We start from the raw sequence: 23,250 nt of genomic DNA on the forward strand, positions 1-23,250 counted from the left end.
TTACAAAAAAATCCACGGTAGTATTGGCCTGGTTGTCTAGGTTGTCCCTCCTTGTCACTGTACAGGCGTTTGCTTGAGAATCCAGCAGGTCAGCACGTATCTTTGATTCAGTCACATGAGTGGGACGTGTCAGGCTCTATTCTATACTCTCTATCCCGCACTGAGCCTTGAGGAGACCAGCGTGTGTCTCCCAATTCTAGGTTCACTACCTGGTTTAGCAGCAGGCGCAAGACACCAAAAAATATTCTCATGCTCTCACTGTGCCGCAGCTTTGCTCATGCGTCTGTATCATCTTTCCCGGAGTTTGATTACTCGCTGCATGCACGACCGAAACACTGGCAGCTGCTCGTATTTCATGCTCATGCAAATGTTCCATCCTGAAGCCGTGGCAGAGGAAGCAGCAACTGGACTTTAGATGTCAAACGTGCATGAGCGTGGTACCGATCGGCCTGTGTGAGTAGGCCCTTCTATGACAGTCAGTTATATGTGGATGAAGGGTGTCACTGCAAGGTGTTCAATAAAATAGCAAACGGTCAACAGCCGTGCATTGTATTATAATTTTAAAGATATGACCAAAGGATACAAAAGCAAACTGAACCAAACTATGACTCTAAAACTCAGACATGAACCAAACTGTTGATTGTGTGTGTGTGTGTGTGTGTGTGTGTGTGTGTGTGGAGACACACGGCCCCGCCCGAGTCTAAACTGTAATCTGTTTCATCTGCTGCGGAACTCTTTGTGTATGCAAGTTACTGATTTGAAGAGTTTGAAGGACACCCCCCGCCGCCCCTCATTCTTCCTGTCGTAGCTTTGCTAACGGACCACCTGCTGGTTTGCAAACATGACAGCACAGAGTGCCTCGCTTAATTAAAAGATAACAACCTAATTATAATCATTTAGGCTGCAGACGCATGAAGAACATCAGGAATACTGCTGGAGCATTGCACTCACTGGCTCTGTAACGCTCATAATGGGATGCTTTTGATGTCAGATTTTATTTAGATGACACACATCCTCATTAAGTTTTCAATGAGTTCCTTGTGTCTCGCGTCTCCAAGCTGTGTGTCTGTTGTCACTGATGTGGGTTCTTGTTGTGTGTCAACACAAAAACCTCCATATTCCTGCTGAAATTTCACTGAGTTTTCCAGTAAAAACACCCTTTCGAACTAATTGACCATATGAGGTATATTTACTGTTTCCAGTTATCAGGTGTTAGTCATTGAAGCATTAGTCACTTAATTCTACCTGCACTGGTGTTATGATACACGTGTTTTTCCTGCAGCGTCCTAGTGAGTAATCTGCGCTCCTCCTCTGAAACTTTCTGCTCTGGTGAGTCCACATATTGATGCATGTAAAAATGCACATTCCCCCATGTGGTCCACAGTCACAGGGACCTTTCTCACAGCTGCTACAGTAGATGCCTGTCCAGAAATATTGTGGATGCAGAAGCTGCTCTGACTACACTGAGCTCAGTCAGACCAACTCTGCTAGGAAACCAACACCACAGAACGGGCCGCTGCTGGAAGCAGCCGGGTTGCCAGGCCTGTTTGATTCACCCCTGCCAGCATCAACATCTGTGTGTTTGTGCGGGGGAGGAGGATGGGTGAGAGAGACATTGAAAGCCCGGTGGCCACCCATGTCTTCAGCATATTTTTTTGTAAAGAAGCTGGCGAAGGTAGATGCACACTGCCCTCTTGCCTTGCTGGTGCGAACTCTTCTGGCTCTAATGGGGGGTAATAGAGATTGCTTTCACCAGAGGAATGCAGGAAGCTTTTAGAGACACACTTCTGAATGCCCGTGTCAGACATTTACAGTGTGATGGAGAGACATGTCTGACAGTATGCTGGAGTTTTAATGGAGTACTCAGTGTACTCTGGAGCCCCATTCAGGCGTATTCAACCATCAAAACATATTCCATCTTCTTTTTCCTGTAATTGTGTTATCAGATTATGACATTGATCCTGCTGAGATAGAAAAATTGAATTTTAAGCTTATTTTTTAATTGTCCTGCTTAAGTATATTACCGGTTGGATGTTGCCGCAGTAATGTGACAGTGGCTTGACCTACATTGAAGCTGTTTTCTTTCTTTCTTTTTTATCACTTAGGTTTTATTGAATTTTTAAGGTAATACAATTGCACAGTTTCTGCCCAGAATACAAAACCCCCCGAGAAGGTGAAAGAATTAAACATAGTAAAGAACAAAGTAAAGAGTGGAAAAAGAAAAGAAAAACATGCGAAAAGAGCATAGCCCATGGGACTATACGTTAATACAGGAAGACATTTCATCCCTTTCCAATAGTCGTCTTCTCAATAATGGCGCTTACATCCAACATGTCAGTATCCTTACAGTTTCCCTTGATAAAATGTACACCTCTGCCATGCCCAACAAACCTTCCCTCAGACGTAGCACGAGTCATTTTTTTCCATTGTCCTGGTTCCGAGTAGGAGATTGAAGTTTGTACCAGGTTCTTGTGATGTCGTTCCTAGATGCTGTAAGAAGTATCTTAGCCAGGTAGCGATCCTCCTCCTGCACCACTGGTGCGATGTGTCCCAAGTACATAGTAACACACATCGCTGGGATCGTATATCCAAGCACTTCAGCCAAGAAGCTCATTTCTAACATGCAATCGCTCATCTTCCTAGCGTAAATGACTGTGGATGTATTACACAGTGGCAGCAGAATTACTGAGAATGGTTTCCCTCTTTTTGACCTCCTCTTGCTTTCCTCTTATCTCGGCCCACTCCCCTCCATGTGAAATGGTTTGCCAGGGAGTTGTAGAATGCTCCCACATTCCTGGTTGTAGGCATTAGCCAGCGCCGCCTGTAGAGAACAGAGCAGCGCTGGCAGCCGCGGACCCTGCACCCATCTGCTGCCAGAGCCAGTGAGGAGGAGACATCATTTATTAGCTCCACTGATGCGAAAAGCAGCTCCTGCCACTCCGGAGACACGTTGTCTTGTGAACGCTGCGATCTGTAAGCTTTCTGTCCCAAACTGATCCCAAACTGGTGTCGGCCTCCTCTGGCTGTCTGCATGCCAGTGGAGATTTCTCTGATTTTGATCCCGCTGGAAGTTCTTCATCCTCGCAGATAATATGTCAGAAATCAGGACACTTGGAAGCAGCATCCTGCGTCTTTCTTCTACTTTATTTCAGAGCTGTCTCACTACTCGGTTGAGGCTGCGCCTGCAGGCCCACAGAGGAAGATTTAACCATGCAGCCTGCCTCAGTTCTCTAACTCCCACTTAAACAGCAGACTCTTTAGTCTGTAACCTCTATCAGGCCTGTGTGTTTAGCCTGGCTGCAAACTGCTGAGCTCCTCTGTTCCACTGTGACTTAATCTTCCATCTTTGGCTCATAATGCTGGAAAATACTGTAGAGTATGACCCCAGATGTTTAACATTACCGCTCTTTTATATTTAGTTTGATACTAAATCCTCTGTTAGGTTTTGCTCATGCCATTTGCAGGGTAGTTACAGCACTTACTTGTGTAAACATTTTGCATTCGGCTTTCATGTTGGCTGTGTGTAGATCCTTTGTTGTATATGAAAACGCGAAACATGCGTACATGGAAGTGTAGCCTTATTCTTCGATGCTTCGTTTTTCTGTTTTCCCTCCAAAAGTGGTCCCATTACTGGATTAGAGCCCAGTATTTCAGGACCAAAGAGAGAATAACAACCCATCCTGCCTCACCTGAGTAAAGCCTAATCCAACTTAATCTAATAATTGCTCCCAGATTCACTGTGTCTGGTAAGAGCACAGCTGTAGGGGATGGCTGGGGCTCCAGATTGCTTTGCACCATGGGTAATAATACCCACAGTCTCTTTCATGGTCGGGATCAGTTCTGTTGATATCACAAAGGTTCCTCGCCGTCACCGCTTGGGCGTTCCAGATAAATTCTATAACCTTTTGTCAGTACTTCTTTCTCTCTTGTTCATCCTTCCCCTCGCTCCCTCGCTCCCTCCCTGTCTGCTCCTGTTCTGTCTTCAACATTTACGGGTTACACAGAGATACATTAGGCTGCCTGTGTTTCAACAGTCAGCCTTTTATGAGTGGGTGTTGAAAATTGGTGAGAGCTGGTCATGCTCAGACATCTCTGTTTTAGACTCTGCGTGACAGTTATGAAGGCTGCTGTGGAGAGACGGAGCAGAGCGGGTGATGAGTGACGGGGCTCATATCTGCTGTGAAAGGCCGCCTCGTGTGCTGGAGCTCCATCTGTCACGAAGGAGCAGATCACTCCCACGGACGGCCACTTATCCGAGGATCACACGATGATGAGGAATGGCATAGCGTCGGTATCTGTGTTTAATTTAATAACCTAAGCAATAACAGATAAAGATGAGTCGACATTTCGAGACATCTGCTGCCACAAGAGAAGATGGAAATGCAATAATGTGTTTTGGTGTGTCATCGAGCCATTTAAAAAAAAAAAATGATTTTCAACCAAAAATTCACAGTTCAGTGTGTATATGATGTTTGTGCATCTTTTTCCTGCTCGTCATAAAACTGAGATCCCACTAATGTTCCAGACGCCACACCAGTCCCAGAGCTGGGTCCCAGCCTGAACCCCGCCGCAAGCCTGCTAGTACGGCTGCTAATGAAGAAGTAATGGCCTAGAATGGGTGGCCTACCAAAGGAAGCTTGGAGGAGCGATTGGGTGGGGCTTACCCAACACTTTGATGCTGGTGACCGCCTGTGCGTGTGCTTATTAAGAGATTTATGTGTGACGCCTGTTCCCCCTCCCCCAGACACGACTACATTTTTATTATTTTTCCTGTCGTGAAGACCATATGGCACTTCTCCTCATTTCAAAGACGCAGGTGTGCTGGCGGGCATCGAGTCAGCGTAGATATGACTCAGGTTTTCAGGGTGACACTTTTTTGGTGGGGGGGGGGGGGATCAAGATAATATGATCCCAAAAGCAAAAGCTACAGTGCAATAAATGTCATTCTTGTGTTGAAATGGCCAATTTTGCAGATCACACTGGAAACCCTATGAAGCCGTCATACATGATGGTTGCTCAGGAAGCAAAACGATGGAGTAGTCTGCTCCACCTGGAGATGTTGCATGCCGGTTGCCATGCAAGTGTTGCCTGGTAATAAGCTGGGGACTTGGGGTCTTTGTCTGGTTGGTGAAGAGCTCGCTCCCCTGCTGTCAGCAGTGAGGCAGGCGGGGAGAATCAGGCAAAAACTGATAGTGATCTCAGTGTGAGTTGTTATAATGAGCCGGGCCCTCTTTTTGCACTCAAGCAAGTCGCTTTGTCAAGTGCGACCCCTCTGCAGTGCAATTACCTGGTCTGATAAGAGCAGCGATTGAATTAAGGAGGCGGTTGTGCATATCAGTGTCGCTGGTTAAAAAGAAAAGAAAAAAAACAGACCGGCTCTTTCGATCAGAAGCAATGGAATGAACACGGGACGTTCCTGCTCCTCCACAGCCGACAGAGAATGAAATACTACCTCGGATCATTTTATTGATGTAATAGAAAGAGACAGCAGGGACTCATTCTTTTGTATAACTTTGAATCATTTCTTTCTGATGGAGTGGGGTTGGGCCCAATGATGGATGAGGTTGAACAGGGTCTCCTAGCTGGAAGGTCTGATGTTACGATGAATAAAAAAAAAAAAATAGCAAGTGTAGTGCGCTCAAATCTTCATGGACTACATAAGTGCTGTAATGACGAATCGACGAAGACTTAATCCCAGTAATAATTGAATTACACACGTAAGCTTCTCAAATGTGAAGATTTGCTGCTTTTGTCTGTTTTGTCACTTTAAATCCAATATTTTCAGCGCGCTCACAGACGGCGTCTCAAAATAAGTGATGCTGTCTGCTTTGTTAATTTCAAGGACAAAACCAAACCTGCTTGTTAAGTCTAGAAAAGCCTGAGGTCAATCATGAGCTCATGTGTGGTGAACCCAGCTGTCACTCCTGCTCCTATAGTTTGACAGAGACATTGTACCTGGTCTGGCTCCGTCCTGTTTAACGTCTCTGCTGTCAAAGATGAATGCCTGACCTCTTTGTTTCGGGCGCCATCTCGGCTTCATGCGCTAGTGATTTCCCCATGAAGCTACTGCTGACACACAGCTTTGTTAAAAATACTAACCACGATTGGTGATGCGTGAAAATGTGATTTTAACAGAATAAGCTCACTATGACAGTATCAGAGGTCATCTTCATCTGTTTTTCTCATAATATTTTATATAAACACTCTCAATTATAATCTTTCCTGCGCTTTCCCTCTCGATAAACCCAGGCATGCCCAGAGCTCTCACCAGCAGGTTTATACTTTTCTTGTAGATGGAAATTTAAATAAAATGAAAGGTTTGATCTCATTAATGATGACTTTAATAAATCAGAGGGAAGTTTTGCCACAACATTTCTGTTTATGTTTCCTTGCGGGGTTTTCCACTCAGGTCTGAGACCCAAAACAGTCAGTTTGGCAGAACCTCGTCTGCCAGCAGGCTTTCAAGGAGCAGTGCAGTCAGTAGGAACACACAAACACACACACACACACACACACACACACTCATTTGTTGACAGGCCATGAAAGCTCTGTCAGTGAGATTCGCCGCTCATGCCTTTGCCCTTTATTCACACTCCAATTTATCAGGCTGACATCTCGGGTCTAAAAACACAAGCGGGGATGAAGCTATCACAGTTTTTCATTTCCACTTTTTAAGACCACTCTTACACAGTGACAGTTACTTCTCTCTCGTAAATACAGAGAACATCAAGGCCACTGCATTTGCCAGTGATTTTTTTTGTATACATTTAATTGACGTCAAAGACGTGATGAACTACTCTGACCGCTGTAAAACGTACTGGGTTAATATAGATCTCAAACGTTTCTGTTGTAGCAGGTTCGTAGCACGAATCCTGATTATATGGAGATCTACATTGTCGTAAGCCTTTGTTTCCGATTGTAGATTCCAGGCACGTACTTTCATGTGTCTTGTGTGTGTTTGTTTAATCACAGAGTGCAACTTGCTGTCTCCTCCTGACAGTGAGAAATATCTCCAGTCAGATACATCCACCCTGGTTGGAATGCTAATCTTGTTAGCCTGACATTCCAGAGTAGCAGCAGGAATCTGCAGCGATTGCTAAATTGCGAGGAATAAAATATGATCTATGTCGCATGGCTGGCTGGTTCAGAGGTGCACTTCAACGTCTTCAGCTGAAGGACACTGAGAATAATCCTCTCTGGTTCTGGATTTGAATTTTCCTCACAGACTTGACCTGAGGGTTGTAGATTTGAGTGTCCTACTGTGTCCTGCTGTCCTCATCTCTGCTGCTGGTAGCTCTCCAGCTGCTAAAGTCGATGCTTTTAACGAGAGAGTAGCTCTGAAAGCTGCTGGCGTCACCGTTCTCTTGTGCCTTGAAAAATTAATAGCGTGTTTTTCCAGTCTGTGCTCATTGCATTGGCCTTCGTATGACCTGACTGATGCAAACTAAATAAGATGTTTCTGCCCCCAAATCGGTCTCTCTTCAAGATGTGAACTCTGAGTCGTTAATAATTGATCCAACCAAAGGAGCCCTAATCGCGCCTCGTTCTGGTGAACCTTTGAAGTTGCACAGTTTGTTGTCAGTGTGTGTGCATCACGAGGTAAAAGGGTTGACTGGAGTGTTGCTGCTCTCGCCCTCAATGGAATTATGTAGATTTAACTTTCTGTGAACAGAGAGAGCGGTGAAAACACACTGATCGTGATGGTTGTCACATTTCATTAGCAGCAGCAGAGAGAACATCCTCGCATTCAAAGATGTCAAAGTCTTTGGCATGATGGCTGCCAGAGGAAGTTTATGGATTAATGCATGACACTGAGAACTGTGCGTCACTGTTGAGTTAAACATCTGATGGCCACGCTCCGTCAGCAGCGCTCACGTTAGCGACTCCTTGTTCTGCCTCTCACTCTGAAACGTTTCATTGCAGCTGTCTTGCGTGACACGGTCCACCGAAAGGTTGTGAAACCACACACATAGGGGCAGTTTTAGATCCCACAGCGGGTGCCAAGCATTCGTGGGGACCACTGTTTGCGTCTGTGCATGTGTGGGCGTCATGCCCTTTGACCTCCCACAGCCTCGGGCCTCTCTATCATCCTTGGTTGTCATCGTCCTGCAGCAACTCGTTCAGGGAAAGTTTCAGAGATAACATTGCTCCTATTGTTTCCTGTGTGCGTGTGTATGAGAGAAAACAGATTACAGGCTCTTCACTGATAAGATAAGATCTTTGATGTTGCTGGTAATCTGAAGTCATTATCAAAACAATTTTAAATACACAGGAAATATTTCTCATGAGTTTTTCTGTAGTTTCAGAACTTTCCCAGTGAATGCTCCCTATGACCTCAGTGAGTATTCAGCCTGAATCAATACTAGACAAAACCTTCGTCTTATCAAGGTACTGATTTCATTGTCCATAAATATTGAACACACACACACACACACACACACACACATTCTCTGTCCATGATCATCGTCTCATTTCTCGCATTCCTGGCCGGGCTGGTGGGATGATTCAGTAGTTTTTCTTGAAATATGATTCAACTTTGTCTGCCACCTCAGTCTGTCTGTGCCAGCAGACAAAGTTGAGACAGAGAGAGGGGAGGCACGGCTGCTGATGAGCCCCTTACAGTGAGATCTGGCTGTCGGGCCGACTTTAAGGCGACTTCCACCTGACAACACTGACAGCTGAGCCAGGCTTAATGGGGTTGGCCGTGCAGTGAGTCGAAGAGGAGAATCCCCGTGTGCAGATATTTTAGCCCTCTCAGCAGTTTCCCTCATCAGTGTCTAACCTACTTTCTGTTTCCCCTAACTTCTCTACCTTCATCAACATCCCTGGAAACTATTTTGGGGAAAAAAAAGAAAAGAAGGTGAATATTTCATGAGGGCTACAGCTCATCTGGGTGCATTAGTGAATGTGTCGTAAGTGATTCCTGGTAAGTGAAGAGAGGGCTCCTCTCCCTCTTCCACTTAGTGCACCCTGACATGATCAAATTCCATGATAGTCATAGTGCTTTCTTGCCCAAAGTAAAACCAAAAAAAAAAGAAGACTATAATAGCTTTATGTGTTTACATAATTCAGTGTGCATTACTTCCAAGTTCAGGTCAGCAGAACTGAATGAAAACATTGCTAGAAATGTCCTCAAAGACCCGCTCCCACAAACATACTCCGTCCCACCACCAGTGTTAGAAAACTCCTTAGTGCAACAGGTCAGCGTTGGACTGTACGTCTTTTTGTGAGAACAACCTTCATGCATTGTTAAATCTCCCAGTCTGTTTCACCTTTATCTTGAACTCTCCCTTTTAACTCCTCTCACTTTCAAGGGCCTTCACTGGACGTTTGGATAGCATTTGTCCTGCTTATCTCTTTGAATATCACTCAGTCTAGATCCAAGCATTCCCTTTCTTGGTGCACTTAGTGGAGCACATCAAGTGTGTGTGGGTTTTTTTTTTTTTTGGATGAACAGTTGTTGAGAGAAGCAATCTACTTCACACTTGGTGGGTGTATTTCTGGCAGTCTAAGAAAGGGCAGTGCTGAGTTTTAGCTGCGTTACTCCAGTCGCTAACGGTGCCCGCCACTGCCCTGGGCGTTTCACAATAAAGGTCAGGAAACGGGTGCATTTCAAATGACAGAGGACGCTGCTTTGACTACACAAATGCGAACAAACGGCAATAAGAACCAGTGCTGCGCCGGCTCCAGTAGGTGGTGGAGGTGATGCTCTTTGGAAATAGGACAAGTAATCATGTGTAAAACATAGAGAAAAAGGCCAAAATAACAAGACAAAAATAGTTGGACAGACATTACTGCCTGTGATTGTGACACGTCAGTTGACTTGATGGCTGGTGCAGGGTGAGCTGCAAGCAGGAATTAGGACATGAAGAACTGGTACTGCTCTAGTGACCTAAATGAATGGAACTGATTTATGTTACTAGTGTTTCTCACAGTGTGATGGTGGTCATGAGCAGGCGTGTGTGTGTGTGTGTGTGTGTGCGCGCCTCAAGTCTTTTTGCTGGTTTTGTATGTACAGAGACAGCACTGCAGTATGTTGAAAGATGTCGGTCATGGTAACTTGTGTGTTTGAACAGTACTGTAAACTTGGCCCGGCTTCCTCAGATGTGATAGACTCCGCCTCTCTCTCTCCCTCCCCCACCCTGTTTCTCTCTCCCCCTCTCCCCCTTCCTCCCTCATCTGTCATCCTGTGGTATGTGAAAACACCTTATCTGTCTGTGCCGTCTCCGCTGGGGCTTTTCCCGGAAGTTATTCCGTCTCTGCGCTCTGTGAACACGAACACACGCACACGCACACTCTTGCGTTGCATGTCAGAATACGTCTTAAATGAAACCATCAACTTCGTGCCACAGCTCCGCCGTGTCTCCACCCAAACTCGTGAAATCACTGTACCGCGGCGGCTCCGTGTGATGGAAGCTGGCACACTACCTCAACCCCCAGCTGTGGGCCTGGCACGGCGGCCATGGTGCTGTCTAAACAGACCTTTTGATAGATTGTTGGAGGTGGATGTTGGGGATAACTCATCCCAGTTTTACACAGATGGATCAAATCCACAGACTCTAAAGGGAATTATAGTGTGTTTGCTTACTGAAGTTGTGCCCTAACAAATTCTCTGTGCTATAAATCATAGTGAGCATTCATACTGGAGCACATTCACATGCAAGAAAGATTTCATGGCTGATAAATCTGGTAATTTTTCTTTTCATGCTGTAAATATGAAGCCCCTTTTGTTCCTGTTTTGTTTTTGCAGTTCAGATATTTACCACAACAGAGAAAACTAAAATAACACAGTTTTACAGCTGAATATTAATGTCAATAGTATCTGCATGGAAGTAAATATGATATTCACATTTTGCACATACTGAAAATCTCAATTAAACATTGTGAATTTGGAAAAAGAAATCATTTTTATTCCTAAAACATTCAGAAAGGCACCTTAATTTTTTTTTTTTTAAATTTTCACCACATTACTTTTGATTTAAAAAAAACCAACAGATGATAAGTGAAGAAGAGATTTCAGCTAAACTGAGTTGACATGAGTGTCTGACTGATATGATTATATGCAGATATTACTGTGCATCCCCGCTGACTGCTTATTACTTGAGTCAATTCTATCTTGATCATTGAAGGGTTAAACTTGAACTCACCAACTGGAGATGGAGTTAAAATGAAGATGGGACATATTTGGATTTGAATTGTTTAACTGAAGTGAGATGAATGTTTCCTCCTCCCTGGATGGGCGGAATGAGATATTTTGTCTTCTAGAGTAAAGTAGAAGCTGCAGGAGTCTCTCCCGGTGCCTGTAAATTTCTATCCGGCATTGTATGAACAGCTGTAATAAGGGTCCACCAGGCTGTGACCCCCACAAAGAACTGGAGCCTCCAGAAGGAAGACATCAACCGAACCCAGCTGCCAAAGCTGGCGCCAAATTAAAAACAAATGTGATATGAAGAGAAAATAACACCGCACTAACAGTGTCATTGTATCGCCACGATCCCCGGCTAGATGTTATTAAACTCCAGTGTGACAGCTAAAAAACACACATGTTCTCATTCACTTGTTTATTTCCCTCTTTGGGCACAGCGGCTGGATATTTACGATGCTAAATTGGATACAAAGAGCCAAAAGAAACAAGATCATCCGTGCGTAAGTGGTGCCACCGAAGTCAAGATAAACAAGTGATGACAGGCTGACACATTCATCCCCTCTGAGCTTTCAGTTTCAACCCAGTTGTGTATCCGCGGTGGCCGCTCTTCGCCGCAGCTTCTTTTACAAATGTACTGACCTTGTGAGAGGAAGCACGCTTTAGCCAGTTTCTCTGCATGCTGAGAGAGGACAACTTCCCCCAAATCCATACTATTAACATGTGAATATACAGTGAGTTGTTGTAAGCACACGTGGCCAGAAGGCAGACAGATCAGGTTCAGTCTTTTGATGTTGCTTAACTCGTTTGGTGCCTCCCTCTGCTGCCTCGGTAGAGCAGCGAGCAGCTGATACAGTGTTATACACACACAAGGAAATGTTTTTCATCAAACCTCGTCTCCATTGATTTGTAACATTCAGATCTATATTGGAATGACACTTTAATGACAATAAATCCCATTATTTGATGTTCAGTAATGATAACCTTTACTTATTTATGTGTTAAATATATGCATCAAACATCATTAACACAGTCTCCACCAAAATTATTCTAGATGACTTATTGCTACTGCATACGTCTGTCCAGCTGGAAGCAACCAAGTATCATAAACAGAGGGGAGGTTTGTGGTGATTGAAGGCTGAATTTGCTCTTTTGAACCCAGCATGTAATTGTAGATGATTTTTCTGGATTAATCTTGCTGACAGAACTCACATCTTAAGCGGATTCAGTTTCCAAGTCCTGTATTAATGATCTATCCTTTGCACACACACAAAAAAAAAAAAGAGAAAGAATGGCATCAGTGTGATTCTCTCCTGACTCTGACCTCTGCGAATTTTATCTACGGCCTCTTGAGCTGTCCGAGGGACGCACAATAACATCTGCATATCAGCAGTGTATCTGTTTCAGCCTACAAGTTTCTTCTTTGATGAAACAACAGTAATTATGTGATTTATGGGCTTTTCCAAATGTTTTCCCGGTGCTTTCATGTTCTGTTTTTTTTCAGTATTGCAAAATGTAAATATCAACATAAACCGATGCAGATAATATCAACAACAGTACAGAAATATCAGGCATCCATACTGGCCTTTAAGGCTCGTCCTGCTGCTTGTCTGTCATATTGAACCACCTGCAGCTGAAACCAAAATGATCCAGATTAAGAGAGATACAAGTAGAGGGTCAGCAGCCAAGGGTCAAAATGGGGGGATTAACTTGGCTCATCTTCAATGCGCTCTTTCATTCAACATCGCTGAAAGATTTCTGTCATGCTTCGCTCCAGTCCTGCAAGCGGCTATGAAGATCTCACACACGCACGCCCACGTACTCGCACTATCACAGTGGCGGAGGTATGCTTTATCAAGTCTTGCGGTGAACCGTTCCTTATGATAACAAAGCTCGACATCATCATGATAACACTGTGGTGCGCAGAGCAGATGAGGGCCTGTCTTGACGCAACATGGAGATGGTTATTGATAGGAGGTTCGCTGAGGTAGCTGTTTGAACAAGAGGAGAGAGCACAGCTGGAGCAGCTTTTGACTTGAAAGCCAGAGTGGCCAGTCAGACTCATCCATTTTGGTAGTCGGCTGAAATAAACATTTTTAGCTTGTTTGAGACATGAATCATCAGGTTTGGCCTGCTCCTTTACAGAACTCTGCCTTGAAATATTCTCAGTTTTGGTAAGGAAAATTCTTTCATTTGTTTTTTGGTAAGTCCATACCAAAGAAGGACTGAGTGAAAGAGCGTTCGTCTAGTCTGAGTCAAAGACACAGTCATTGAGTTTTCTCCAATGAGATGAGACTTAATAGAGCAGAAAACATGTCTGTCCCACAGAGCTTGTACAACATCATGACGGGAAATAAAAGATTCGAGTGTGCGTCAGGATGCGTGTGCAACACATCAGGTCTTATTTGAGAGACACGTCTCCCTGAACTGATGGCACATGACTATGGGGAGAGTGTGAGAGTGTGTGTGTGTGTGTGTGTGTGTGTGTGTGTGTGTGTGTGTGTGTGTGTGTGTGTGTGTGTGTGTAACGTCACGGCTAACTGGAAATAGCATTTTCTCCGTCTTAGGTCTGATAATTTTACGAGAAAATAATTCACAGCTCGCCAGTATTGTCTAAACATCACATTCCTCTACTGGGCTAAGTGGTTGCCATGGCATTCACTTAATGAACGGAAAAAGCAGTAAAATGTGAACAGCAGCCCCATTCTAATCCACTGACATTTACTTTTTCTTCCTCTTCCCGTCCAGTTCTTTCCATCCAGGCTGCTGCCATCCAGTTCACCAAGGAGCCCAAATCCCAGGATGCCTTGCACGGTCGCAGCGCCATGCTCCGCTGCGAGGTCAGCGACCCGGCCGACATCAGCTATGGCTGGCTTCACGACGGCCAGCCCTTGGAGAACAGCGACAGACGCTTCCAGGAGGGCAGCAATCTAAAGTTCACCGCCGTGGATCGCCAACTGGATGCAGGGAACTTTGAGTGTGTTGCACAAAATAGGGTGACAGGAGAAACGCTCCACTCCACCAACGCCTCCTTCAATATCAAGTGTGAGTTTTTTCATCTCAAGCTGTTCTCACCCTCATTCTGAAAACCTCTTGCTTTCCTGAGCGAAGATTGCCAGCTGACAGGGTTTCATGATGGCAGCGAGGGTGTGCATCCAGTTTCTGGATCAAAAAAGCAGAACAAAAGTCAGTGTATAGGATGACGGGTAGAATGAGCTGAAGGAATGTTTCCACCTTGTTGCCTTGTTCTTTGAGGCTTCCTCTCCCTCGCTCCAAAGGAAACTGGATACATGTTCCACCAAGCATGTGTTTCTAGTTGCTTGTATCTTTTTATTCTGCGTAGTGTCACAATCTTTTCCCATATCCTCTCAAAAGGCTTTTGTCTGGGAATTATGGAGCAGTGTAATTTACCTTCTAGTGATATGTAATTATTTAGGTTTACTCTAACGCCACCGTGGGAATGTGTCTGTCCCATGTAGCTGGACAGACAGATTGATCGATACTTTATTTATCCCATAGGGAAATTGTTGTGTCCAGTAGTTTACATAAAAAAACACATAAAAGACATTTAAAAAAACCACAACAAATACCAAATTAAAATAAGTGCATTTCAAAGAGAAGTTTGGATGCTCTGATTGGGAATTTCTGGGTCGATATCAGTACCAATAATTTGGCCTATATAGTTGCCTTTCCATCTTTTGTGTGTACTGAGGTAGTTTTTGTTTATCTTTAGTGCCTGGGAAAGTAAAAGACACAAAGAAAAAGTATTGGTCCTTAGCCCTTTATCGCACCATCTTTTTGGTCCAATTTGACCCTGCAAATTTCTGGAACGCCTTTCAATGTGACCTTTCACATCAATACATAAACATTGGCCACAGTCACGTGTGAATGCCATCTGATTTACAGACACGCTAAGTGGTATTCAAGCATGGTTGATATATACCAGCACTGTTACATGGAGACTACAACAGTGGATCCCAAAACAGAGGTTACAAGAGTCTTGGCGGTGGAATCAAGGATCCTTGTAGGTTTTGCAGGAGGCGATAGAAGTTCTGCTCAAGTGAATTAAAGGAGCGTAAGTTGCTCCTGAACGGTGCCAGGGATCATTGTTACCGCAAAGCCTTGGTGTCTCCTAAACACTGAGTTTACGCTGTGATTATTGGCGAGTGAAAAGGTCTCCATCTGGAATATGTTGTCCCTCCTCTGTTCTATGTGGTGATACTGTTCAAAGGCCCTTTAAAAGAGTAGATGGGATTCCAGAGCTCGGCGGGACAGACGGCGGGAGAGAGAGTGCAGCTCTGTTATGTGTCGCCACCAACGCTTTTTTGTGGTATGTGATGTTGAGCACCAGATAGCACAAAGATGCTCATCAGTTTTCCAAGCTCTGCCCAATCTGAAGGGAGCTGCTTTTATGTCTTGTAATTAGAGATGATCTAGAGTGTCAATAAAGCTCTGCTGACATTCTCCCACAGTTACAAAAAAAGAAAAGAAAAACAAGTCAGACATGAAGTACCAGTTCTTAAAAGCTGCTAACGTGACCCAGAATAAACTGATCATCTCTGCCAGGCCATTAACATTCCCACGCAGTAGAAACAGAAGAACATATTTTATTAGAGGCGGGCTGTGATGTAAATGAAAAAAAGCTGAAATGATTTGTCATGGAAAAGTATCTGTACATTTGTGTGGAGAACTGAATAACACAAATGGACACGTAGAGGAAAGTGGTGTGAATTGACTGCTGTCAGCTCGGCTGTACACAGTCACATCTTAACAAAACCCAATTTGTTTTGGGCCCTGAAAATATTTTTTTTAGTGAGTCGAAGCCGTTGACAGTGGATGTTTAGGTGATGATTTCATCACCTAAACGGGGTCATACGAACCCACAGAGAACGAGAAAGCACTCGGGGCATGCCCCTCGGCCCCTGGCACTTTAATGCTGGGGCGCTAATTAAACCTGCCAGGAGCGATGATTGGACCCTTGCACCAACGTACACGCAGCAGTCCTTGACTGGTCTGTAGAATGAAAGGGAGGTGAGACCTGCTAATAATTGGATTTTGCATGAGGGAGCAGTCTACTGCGGGCACTGTGGTGGAAAAAAGAGAGAGCACACACTCGCTGTACAGTGTATTATGTTGACGGGCACTTCATCTTGGGTTCTTGCATCTTCAAGCCCACTGTTTTTACTTTTGGAGCTGCAACGTCACTTCTTTTAGATGTGCAGCCATGAGTAGTCCTTGGGAAATCAGTCCAGTCCAGCATCAAAGTGCTCGCTGCTGCTTTCTGATCATAGCAGGAGCAGTTTCTCCTCAGACCGACATTTCACACCTCCACAGCCCAGACTGTGGGTAGTAGTGGCGGGAATTACAGTCACTTCCTTTGCTGTCTCTCTACATTTCTACCATGACACAGTGCTTTCACCATAATTGATGGAGAGCGCAACTACATCACAATATCTTTGCGCCTGAATAAGAAATCCCCCTGAAATGCATTTAGTTTAAAGTTTAAAAACAAGTTTATCTGTTTCTTATTGCAGCTTAAAAAAACATACTTGGCACCAATGTATAAATATTTTATTGCCATGTATTGCATTATTGATATTTTGTTCCACCTCTGAAGTGTAGCACCAGACTTTTTGTGGGTGTTTGCATGAATTCCTTCAGTTGAAGCGGTTTAGAGGCTTTTAGTTAATCCACACAGAGGGCAGATTCAGATATGATGGTAACGCAGACATACAGCTGTGTGTCTGACTGACACTGATATCAGCTTGGAGGCATTTATCAATGGGCTCAGTGCTGTCAAAACACCACTCATTAACATTCGGCTGTAAATTGTACGATAAGAATAAGGATAAGAATCCACATACAATAGTCTCCCTTGTGTTAGCAGAGGAATGTTCTTTTCACTGCGTATATTTCACAATCAACCCCACAAGTTAAACTGGCCCTCGGCTGGTTGTAAATCACCCAGAATCACTTTTGATTGTTGCATCTGTCTGTGCGTATCAACACATTTGACTGTGTCACGGTGTGCAGGTTGGACGGAGGTCCCTGGATCGCTTCATGTGGATCCGACTGTGTTATGACAGATGTTCACATATTTGCCCAACATACATTTTACGGATGATAAAGTGAAGACCCCCTCTGGTGTTAATCCTGCTCGCTCATGTGTGTGCTAGTTTGCGTGTGTACTTGTAAATGTGACCTGTGAGGAGGGGGGAGGGGGGGTGTTCCTTATGTCCTTATGCAATGTACATTGACTGTACATGAGTCCACTGTTCCCCGCCCCCTCCTCCTGCCCTGGATGCAGGGAGAGAGTTAATTTGTCCTTCTCTTAATGGTGGGTGGGCAAATCCCGCCAGTTGAGAGTTGTTCAGAGTAATTATCCCCCTTCTGTTTTCACTAAAAGAGGTTTAGCCCCCCCCCCTCCTGTTATGTCTTTGTCCTGCCTGGTCACTGGGTCTCCATGGCGAGGCGGCGTCCAGCAGTGGCGTCGGGCTCAGGCATCACTATTATTTCCAGCGTGTTTGTTGGTCCTGGAGGAAACGCTTGACTTGACAAGTTCGCTAACTTGACTGACGAGTGTTTTGGAAATCTTTGTTTTTATAAAAGAGGCAATTTCCCTCCCTCTTTTTAAAAAAAAAAAAAGAAAAAAAGAAGATTCTTGATTTTTTTTTTTTAATAACCCTCTAATCACAGAGGCACTTGAAGAAAAGTAAACACACACACACACACACACAATCTCGCTCTAATCACACAGCGTGAGTCCTTAACACACAGTTTAGAAGTAATGACCACTCGCACAGCTCCACTCTTACTCATCCTGTCTGTTCCTACATCTTAATGGGTTTTTCTTTTCTTTTCCTCTGACAACATACAGTACCTCCTGCTTAATGGACCAGGCTCAATCAGTCTGCTTCACGCCTGCTCAGGGACTTGGTGTAGTTGCTCCTCTTCCTCCTCTCCCTTTTCTGTCTGCATTGCCGCGGCAACAGCAGCCATCACTGTTGACTTCTGTCAGTCACAGCTGATAAAATCTGACACCTTCCCTAACTGCTAGCACGCATCCCAGGCCTCGCCTTTATAATACGAAGCCACTCTGCCATGTGTTTTAATTATTTTTATACCCATATGGCGCTGCCAGTCAAATCCTGTCACTCCTGTTGATAAAACAATCCACACTCTTCGGAACACCCTTCTCCATGGCAACAAACCACCTCAGTGAGCGAAATAAACACACACAGTTGCCTTTTGGCACTGAGAGGGATGACTGGTCCATGCCTCGACAATATCCTGACAATTTATCTGTTATCATTGCCGTGTTGTGATGGGGCTTCCTGTTCTGCCTCCAACATAATAATTATAGGCCCCTAATTATGGCGTTAGCTGCCAGGCTTGCTCTAACACTTAGTCATGCATTCTGAGATGGATTACGGTTGGGGGGGGGGGGTATCTGCCACTAATAGGTTATGAAAGAGTGCCTTCTGTTTGTCAAGTGGACAGCTGGAGAAACCTGAGCTGTGAATGGAGCCGTTTAAAGGTTAGAATGTGTGACTGTCACGAAATCCAGGTCAAACTGGAGCTGGATTAATACCAGGAGTTGGGTTTTAACCTTCTTAGCGGAGCACTGAGTGGCTTCGGAGTGGCAGAAACTTTAGACCCTCGCAATACGGGATGTGCTGATAAGAGCTCATTGTGCCGCTGATTCTTAGTTCACAGGTCAAGTGTTGGGTCCAGCGCCACGGTACCAACCCATTTCTCTTTGGTTTTATTTCCAACTGCTGCTGAAATGCAGAACATATCCTGCAAATGTTTAAAACAAAAAAAACAAAAACAAAAAACAGCGTCGGACGTTTTCTCAAGAACCCACGGATATAGAGGTTAAAAATGTCACGAGCACACAGCAGGTTGAACCATGCAGTTTCAGAGGAGGCTCAGTGGATGGAGCGGAAAGATCATTTGAAGACACCATGTAGAACTGCCTAATTTGGTTAAAAATACTTTTGGTTAAGGGGGAAGTTTGACTGTTTTTTTTCTACTCTCCAATGGTCCAAAAATTAATAAATGACTCACAACAGATTTTTTTTAAATTGATATTTATTTATTTTTTGTATTGGCTGGAATCTGAAGTCAAATGACACAGAAATGTTAGACTAGCTCGGCTAAAGAGTTGGCTGTCTATGGGATCGGGTAACATAAAAGGATCCTATAGTTTCATCATTTAGAATTTAAACTCTGATTCAGTGAGGGTGCAGGGTGAAGGTGAGTCTAAAGGGAGGCCCACCTTCTCTGATTTTTGGAAATCCCTGATCTATTTAATCAGAGTTCCACTGACTCTAATGACAGATACGGAGAAGATAGGACTTTCGAACATCTCTCTTGTGGTTGACACCACCTGATTCTTCAAACATCCACCTGTTCTTCCAGGCAGGTTTAAACAAATACTTGGACTCATTTGCAGATGAAGTTTGGCCCGAGTCAGTTGCACTTTTCCTTCCTCGCTCCTCCTCCTCCTCACTGACTCACTGTCTCCCCTTCTGGTTTTGTCGACCCCTTAATCTTCTAGTGCACCAATAACAGGTTTGTGTGGCTCTGTAGCAGGGCAGGCACTCATCGCCCCCTCCTCTTCCTCACTGACGCCATTGACTGGAACGACCTTGTCTGAGATGCACACCCAATTAGCATACAGAGCCGTCAAAAGAGATTCAAGCACATTAACGCACAAACACTCGTGGTTAGGGGCGCGTCTCTCATCATTTCACTCTCACAACAGCATCATCAGCAACGTCTCACTCCTCACCCCCGCATGCATACACAAACACTTGTCTCTGACTCGCACACCAATATACACACATCAGGCTGTTGGGGCATCTGTGTTCACAGGAAGCTAATGAGTGCAGCCTGGCTCAGATGAGCTGAGGTGAAGGCCCTGTTACTGTACTGCAGGCTGTAGAAGCGGGTTCACATCATCTCCCTGGGTGCAGAGCGCTGACATGTTCCTTATTAATTCTTGTGATAGGTGGTCTTCCTCTCGGCCCCCCCCCCCCCCCAACCTTCCAGGTGCCTGTCCACGGCTGTCTCAGATGGACAATATGCATATTTCATATAAACAGCAGTAGTGATGCACACACGATTCAGCCACAGGCCGTAGTAATCTCAGCGAGATGGAAAATCTCCCACTTACACCCCCCCTACACACAAAATCACACACAGCCCCAGACACACACACACACACATCACATTGAATCATGTATAAACCAGGCAACTCAGACAAACATGCTCTCTATGTATGTGCGTACAGTTATTGCATGCTACAGCTTATAAACAGCATTTGTCCACACACAAACAAAAACAAACACACACACACACAAACACACACACACTCACTCACTCACACAGAGTGGGGGAAGGGTTATTCCATCAAGTTGTGCAACATTAAATGGATCAAAGCTGGTCTCTACGTATCCTCTAGTACTCTTTTTCTACTGTGGTGCATTCAGGGGCTCTGCCTCCTGCCATCTAGTTTCTTTTATTTTATTTTTTTTTTACTGTGTCCCTCTAATACTGTTGCTGTCCTTGTTTCCTGTGTTACTGATACTTCTCATCAGTTTGCTCCTCTTGTTAACAAGATCCTGGCACTACCAGTAAAGTTCCCAGAGAAGTCATTGTGGTAAAGTGTGCACATCATGTTCAACATTACACACTCGTCCTTGTTGCTCGTTTCCTGTTTGCCCCATGTGGTAAATCTCTCTTTTTAATATTCAGCGCTGTAAGCTGACCCGGTGATGCGCCGGCGCCCTGCTCTGTCTTCTTTTTGTGTTCTGACTCAGAGTGATGCGCCCTCATCGCTGCTGCATCCATTAGCGTTGCATGCTGTGTCGTGTGTCCCATGAGGACAAAAGACAGGAGGGCCACTTAACTCAATTTTTCCTCCTGTCCTTCTCAACTGTATCTCCGTGCCCCCCCATCACCCCACTCCTCCCACTTACAGCCTTTTCTGTTTTTCTTCTTCTACAGGGTTGGAAAGTGGCGGAGTGACTTTAAAGGAGCCCGCTTCAGAGGGGGAGATCGAGAGCTCAGTGCCAGTCACGCTACGCTGTCACATTGATGGACACCCACGGTGAGTCGGTTCAGAGAACACCAGGTCAAGGGTCATGTTGAAGATTGGACTGTAACTCTCTCTCTCTGTTGGCCTCTCATAACCTTCTGTTTATCTCTTCCTATCATTCTTCCCTGGCTTCATCCCTCATTTCACTCACGCCTGCCCTCTTCATCCTCCCACTTAGGCCCACATGCCAGTGGTTCAAGGACGGAGTAAAGCTGACGGAAAAGAGCCATCAAATCAACAACAAGGAGAGGCTGCTCACCTTCAAGAGCGCCAGTCCCGACGACAACGGCCTTTACTACTGCTGCGCCAAGAACGCAGCGGGCCACGTCTGCAGCAACACTAACTTCACTCTCAACATCATAGGTGTGTGTGTGTTTATCCTTAGCATGATCAAAATGACTCACACTGTGAGAAGTTCTACACTGCTCTCATTGCATCTTTCCGCACATGTCAGGAAGGGTGGCTATGAGGAGGCGTATACACGTCATTATCAGGGAGAGATGATGGAGCTTCTAATGTGATCTCCTCCGCTACCTTTGCACCCAGAGAAACCGAGTGCACAATAACATCAGCTCCCTCTGTAGTGGCGTAATGTTGATCTGACAGTGTAACAGTAGCTGGGTGTATTGTGCTGGAGATTAATCGTATTTCTGCAGGCTCTCAACGCTGCTATTGTTGCTTACTCTGCGTATTTGTGCGCCCCTTGTGTATTATTCCAACAGTACACCACCGAGGGGAGTACAGTACATACAGCAACACATCTGTGCAAGAAACCCGATGCCCCGCTTCACTCTAATTAGCCACCTGCAACACACACAAATGCAAGGTTAGCACCTGGGTAGAGGAAGAATGGGTAATTGTTGAGTTTCCAGTTACCATGATACCACCCTCGGTGCTTCTATAGGGCTTCACTTCAAGGAGGGGTTGACAGATTTAGACAGGTTTTCAGGTTTTTGAGATCTTGGGAGACAAGGAATTCACACTGACATCCTCCTTTTTCTTTCCACACCCTCCTCCTGGTGCCTACAACCCCGTTCAGATTTGAAATACTCCCACTTAACCCTGGACTCGGGATAGTCGCATGTTAATCTCTCATTATTGAGCTCAGCGACCTTCAGGTTTATTTGGAGCTGAATAATGTCTGTAGTTACTCGTTCTCCTGTACAAAATCTCAGATTTTGGCAGGTTAAGAGGAGTTGGAAGAATGTGAATTGAAAAAGTCTTAAAGCCTTTTATACCCGTCAATCAGATCAATTTTGTAAATTTCCATGGTCGTCACTATGTTTTTTGCAACCCAGGAGGCCCAAAAAATGAGAAGATGATGGTCCCGATAAGGCCGGGGTCAGTAACAAGTTGACATGTTCACTGACCTCATTAATTCTCCCCGGGGCCCCTGAGGTGTTGACACAGCAGCACCTGAGGGCTGCTGGTGTACCAGCGCCACACTGCTGTTGGCAGCTTTTAATAAAACCTGGAGCAGAGATGTTGGAGCGTCTACACAGATGGCCCTCGGTGGTCTAATGCCTGCCGATGTTTGTCTACCTCTCAAACAGATAAGAGCTTCCCCAGGCCAGTGGTATCCCCGGAGGACCAGGTGGTTCTGAAGAACGAGGAAGCTGTGTTCCACTGCCAGTACACTGCTGTGCCGGCCCCAACGTTGGAGTGGTACCATGAAAATGATCTGTTGGTAAACAAGTCTCGGTATGTTGAAAGCTAAATCCCTCGCTCTTCATCACTCTTTTTTTCCTCTCCTCTCCTCAGCCCCTATTATAGAAGCTGAGCTGCTCTGTATTCCCTAGAACTCAATGGGCTGGAACCCTCAGGCCTTACTCTCAGCTCCCTGTGCCACAGGAGCTCAGGCTCCAGATGAAGAGCACATTAAGGAATGTTATTACTGAAATAAGAACGCTGTAAAGTTTCTCTGCAGACTGTCGTACATCACTTGAACCACAACTGTTGTGTGCAGCCTATCACCGAAGACTTTGCAGCTCTCTCCAGTGTT

At 45.0% G+C, this 23,250-nt stretch overlaps 1 protein-coding gene across 2 annotated transcripts in view; it reads left to right on the top strand.

The window, feature by feature from the left end:
* Positions 1 to 23,250, top strand: part of ptk7b (protein tyrosine kinase 7b) — a 72,267-nt gene that overhangs the window by 35,154 nt on the left and 13,863 nt on the right. For both annotated transcript variants that reach the window (XR_015109618.1, XM_086181485.1), the window contains exons 2-5: positions 13,892 to 14,188; positions 21,158 to 21,260; positions 21,427 to 21,611; positions 22,802 to 22,949. Coding sequence is in view for 1 of the 2 variants with exons in the window: in XM_086181485.1 (XP_086037611.1) it covers positions 13,892 to 14,188; positions 21,158 to 21,260; positions 21,427 to 21,611; positions 22,802 to 22,949 (733 nt within the window). In the remaining variant the exon portion in view is untranslated. The remainder of the gene's footprint in view (positions 1 to 13,891; positions 14,189 to 21,157; positions 21,261 to 21,426; positions 21,612 to 22,801; positions 22,950 to 23,250) is intronic.

The sequence above is a fragment of the Aulostomus chinensis genome, chromosome 16 (genome assembly GCF_037954235.1).
Source record: "Aulostomus chinensis isolate RoL2024-O1b breed Wild chromosome 16, RoL_Achi_v1.0, whole genome shotgun sequence".
Taxonomy (NCBI): Eukaryota; Metazoa; Chordata; class Actinopteri; order Syngnathiformes; family Aulostomidae; genus Aulostomus; species Aulostomus chinensis.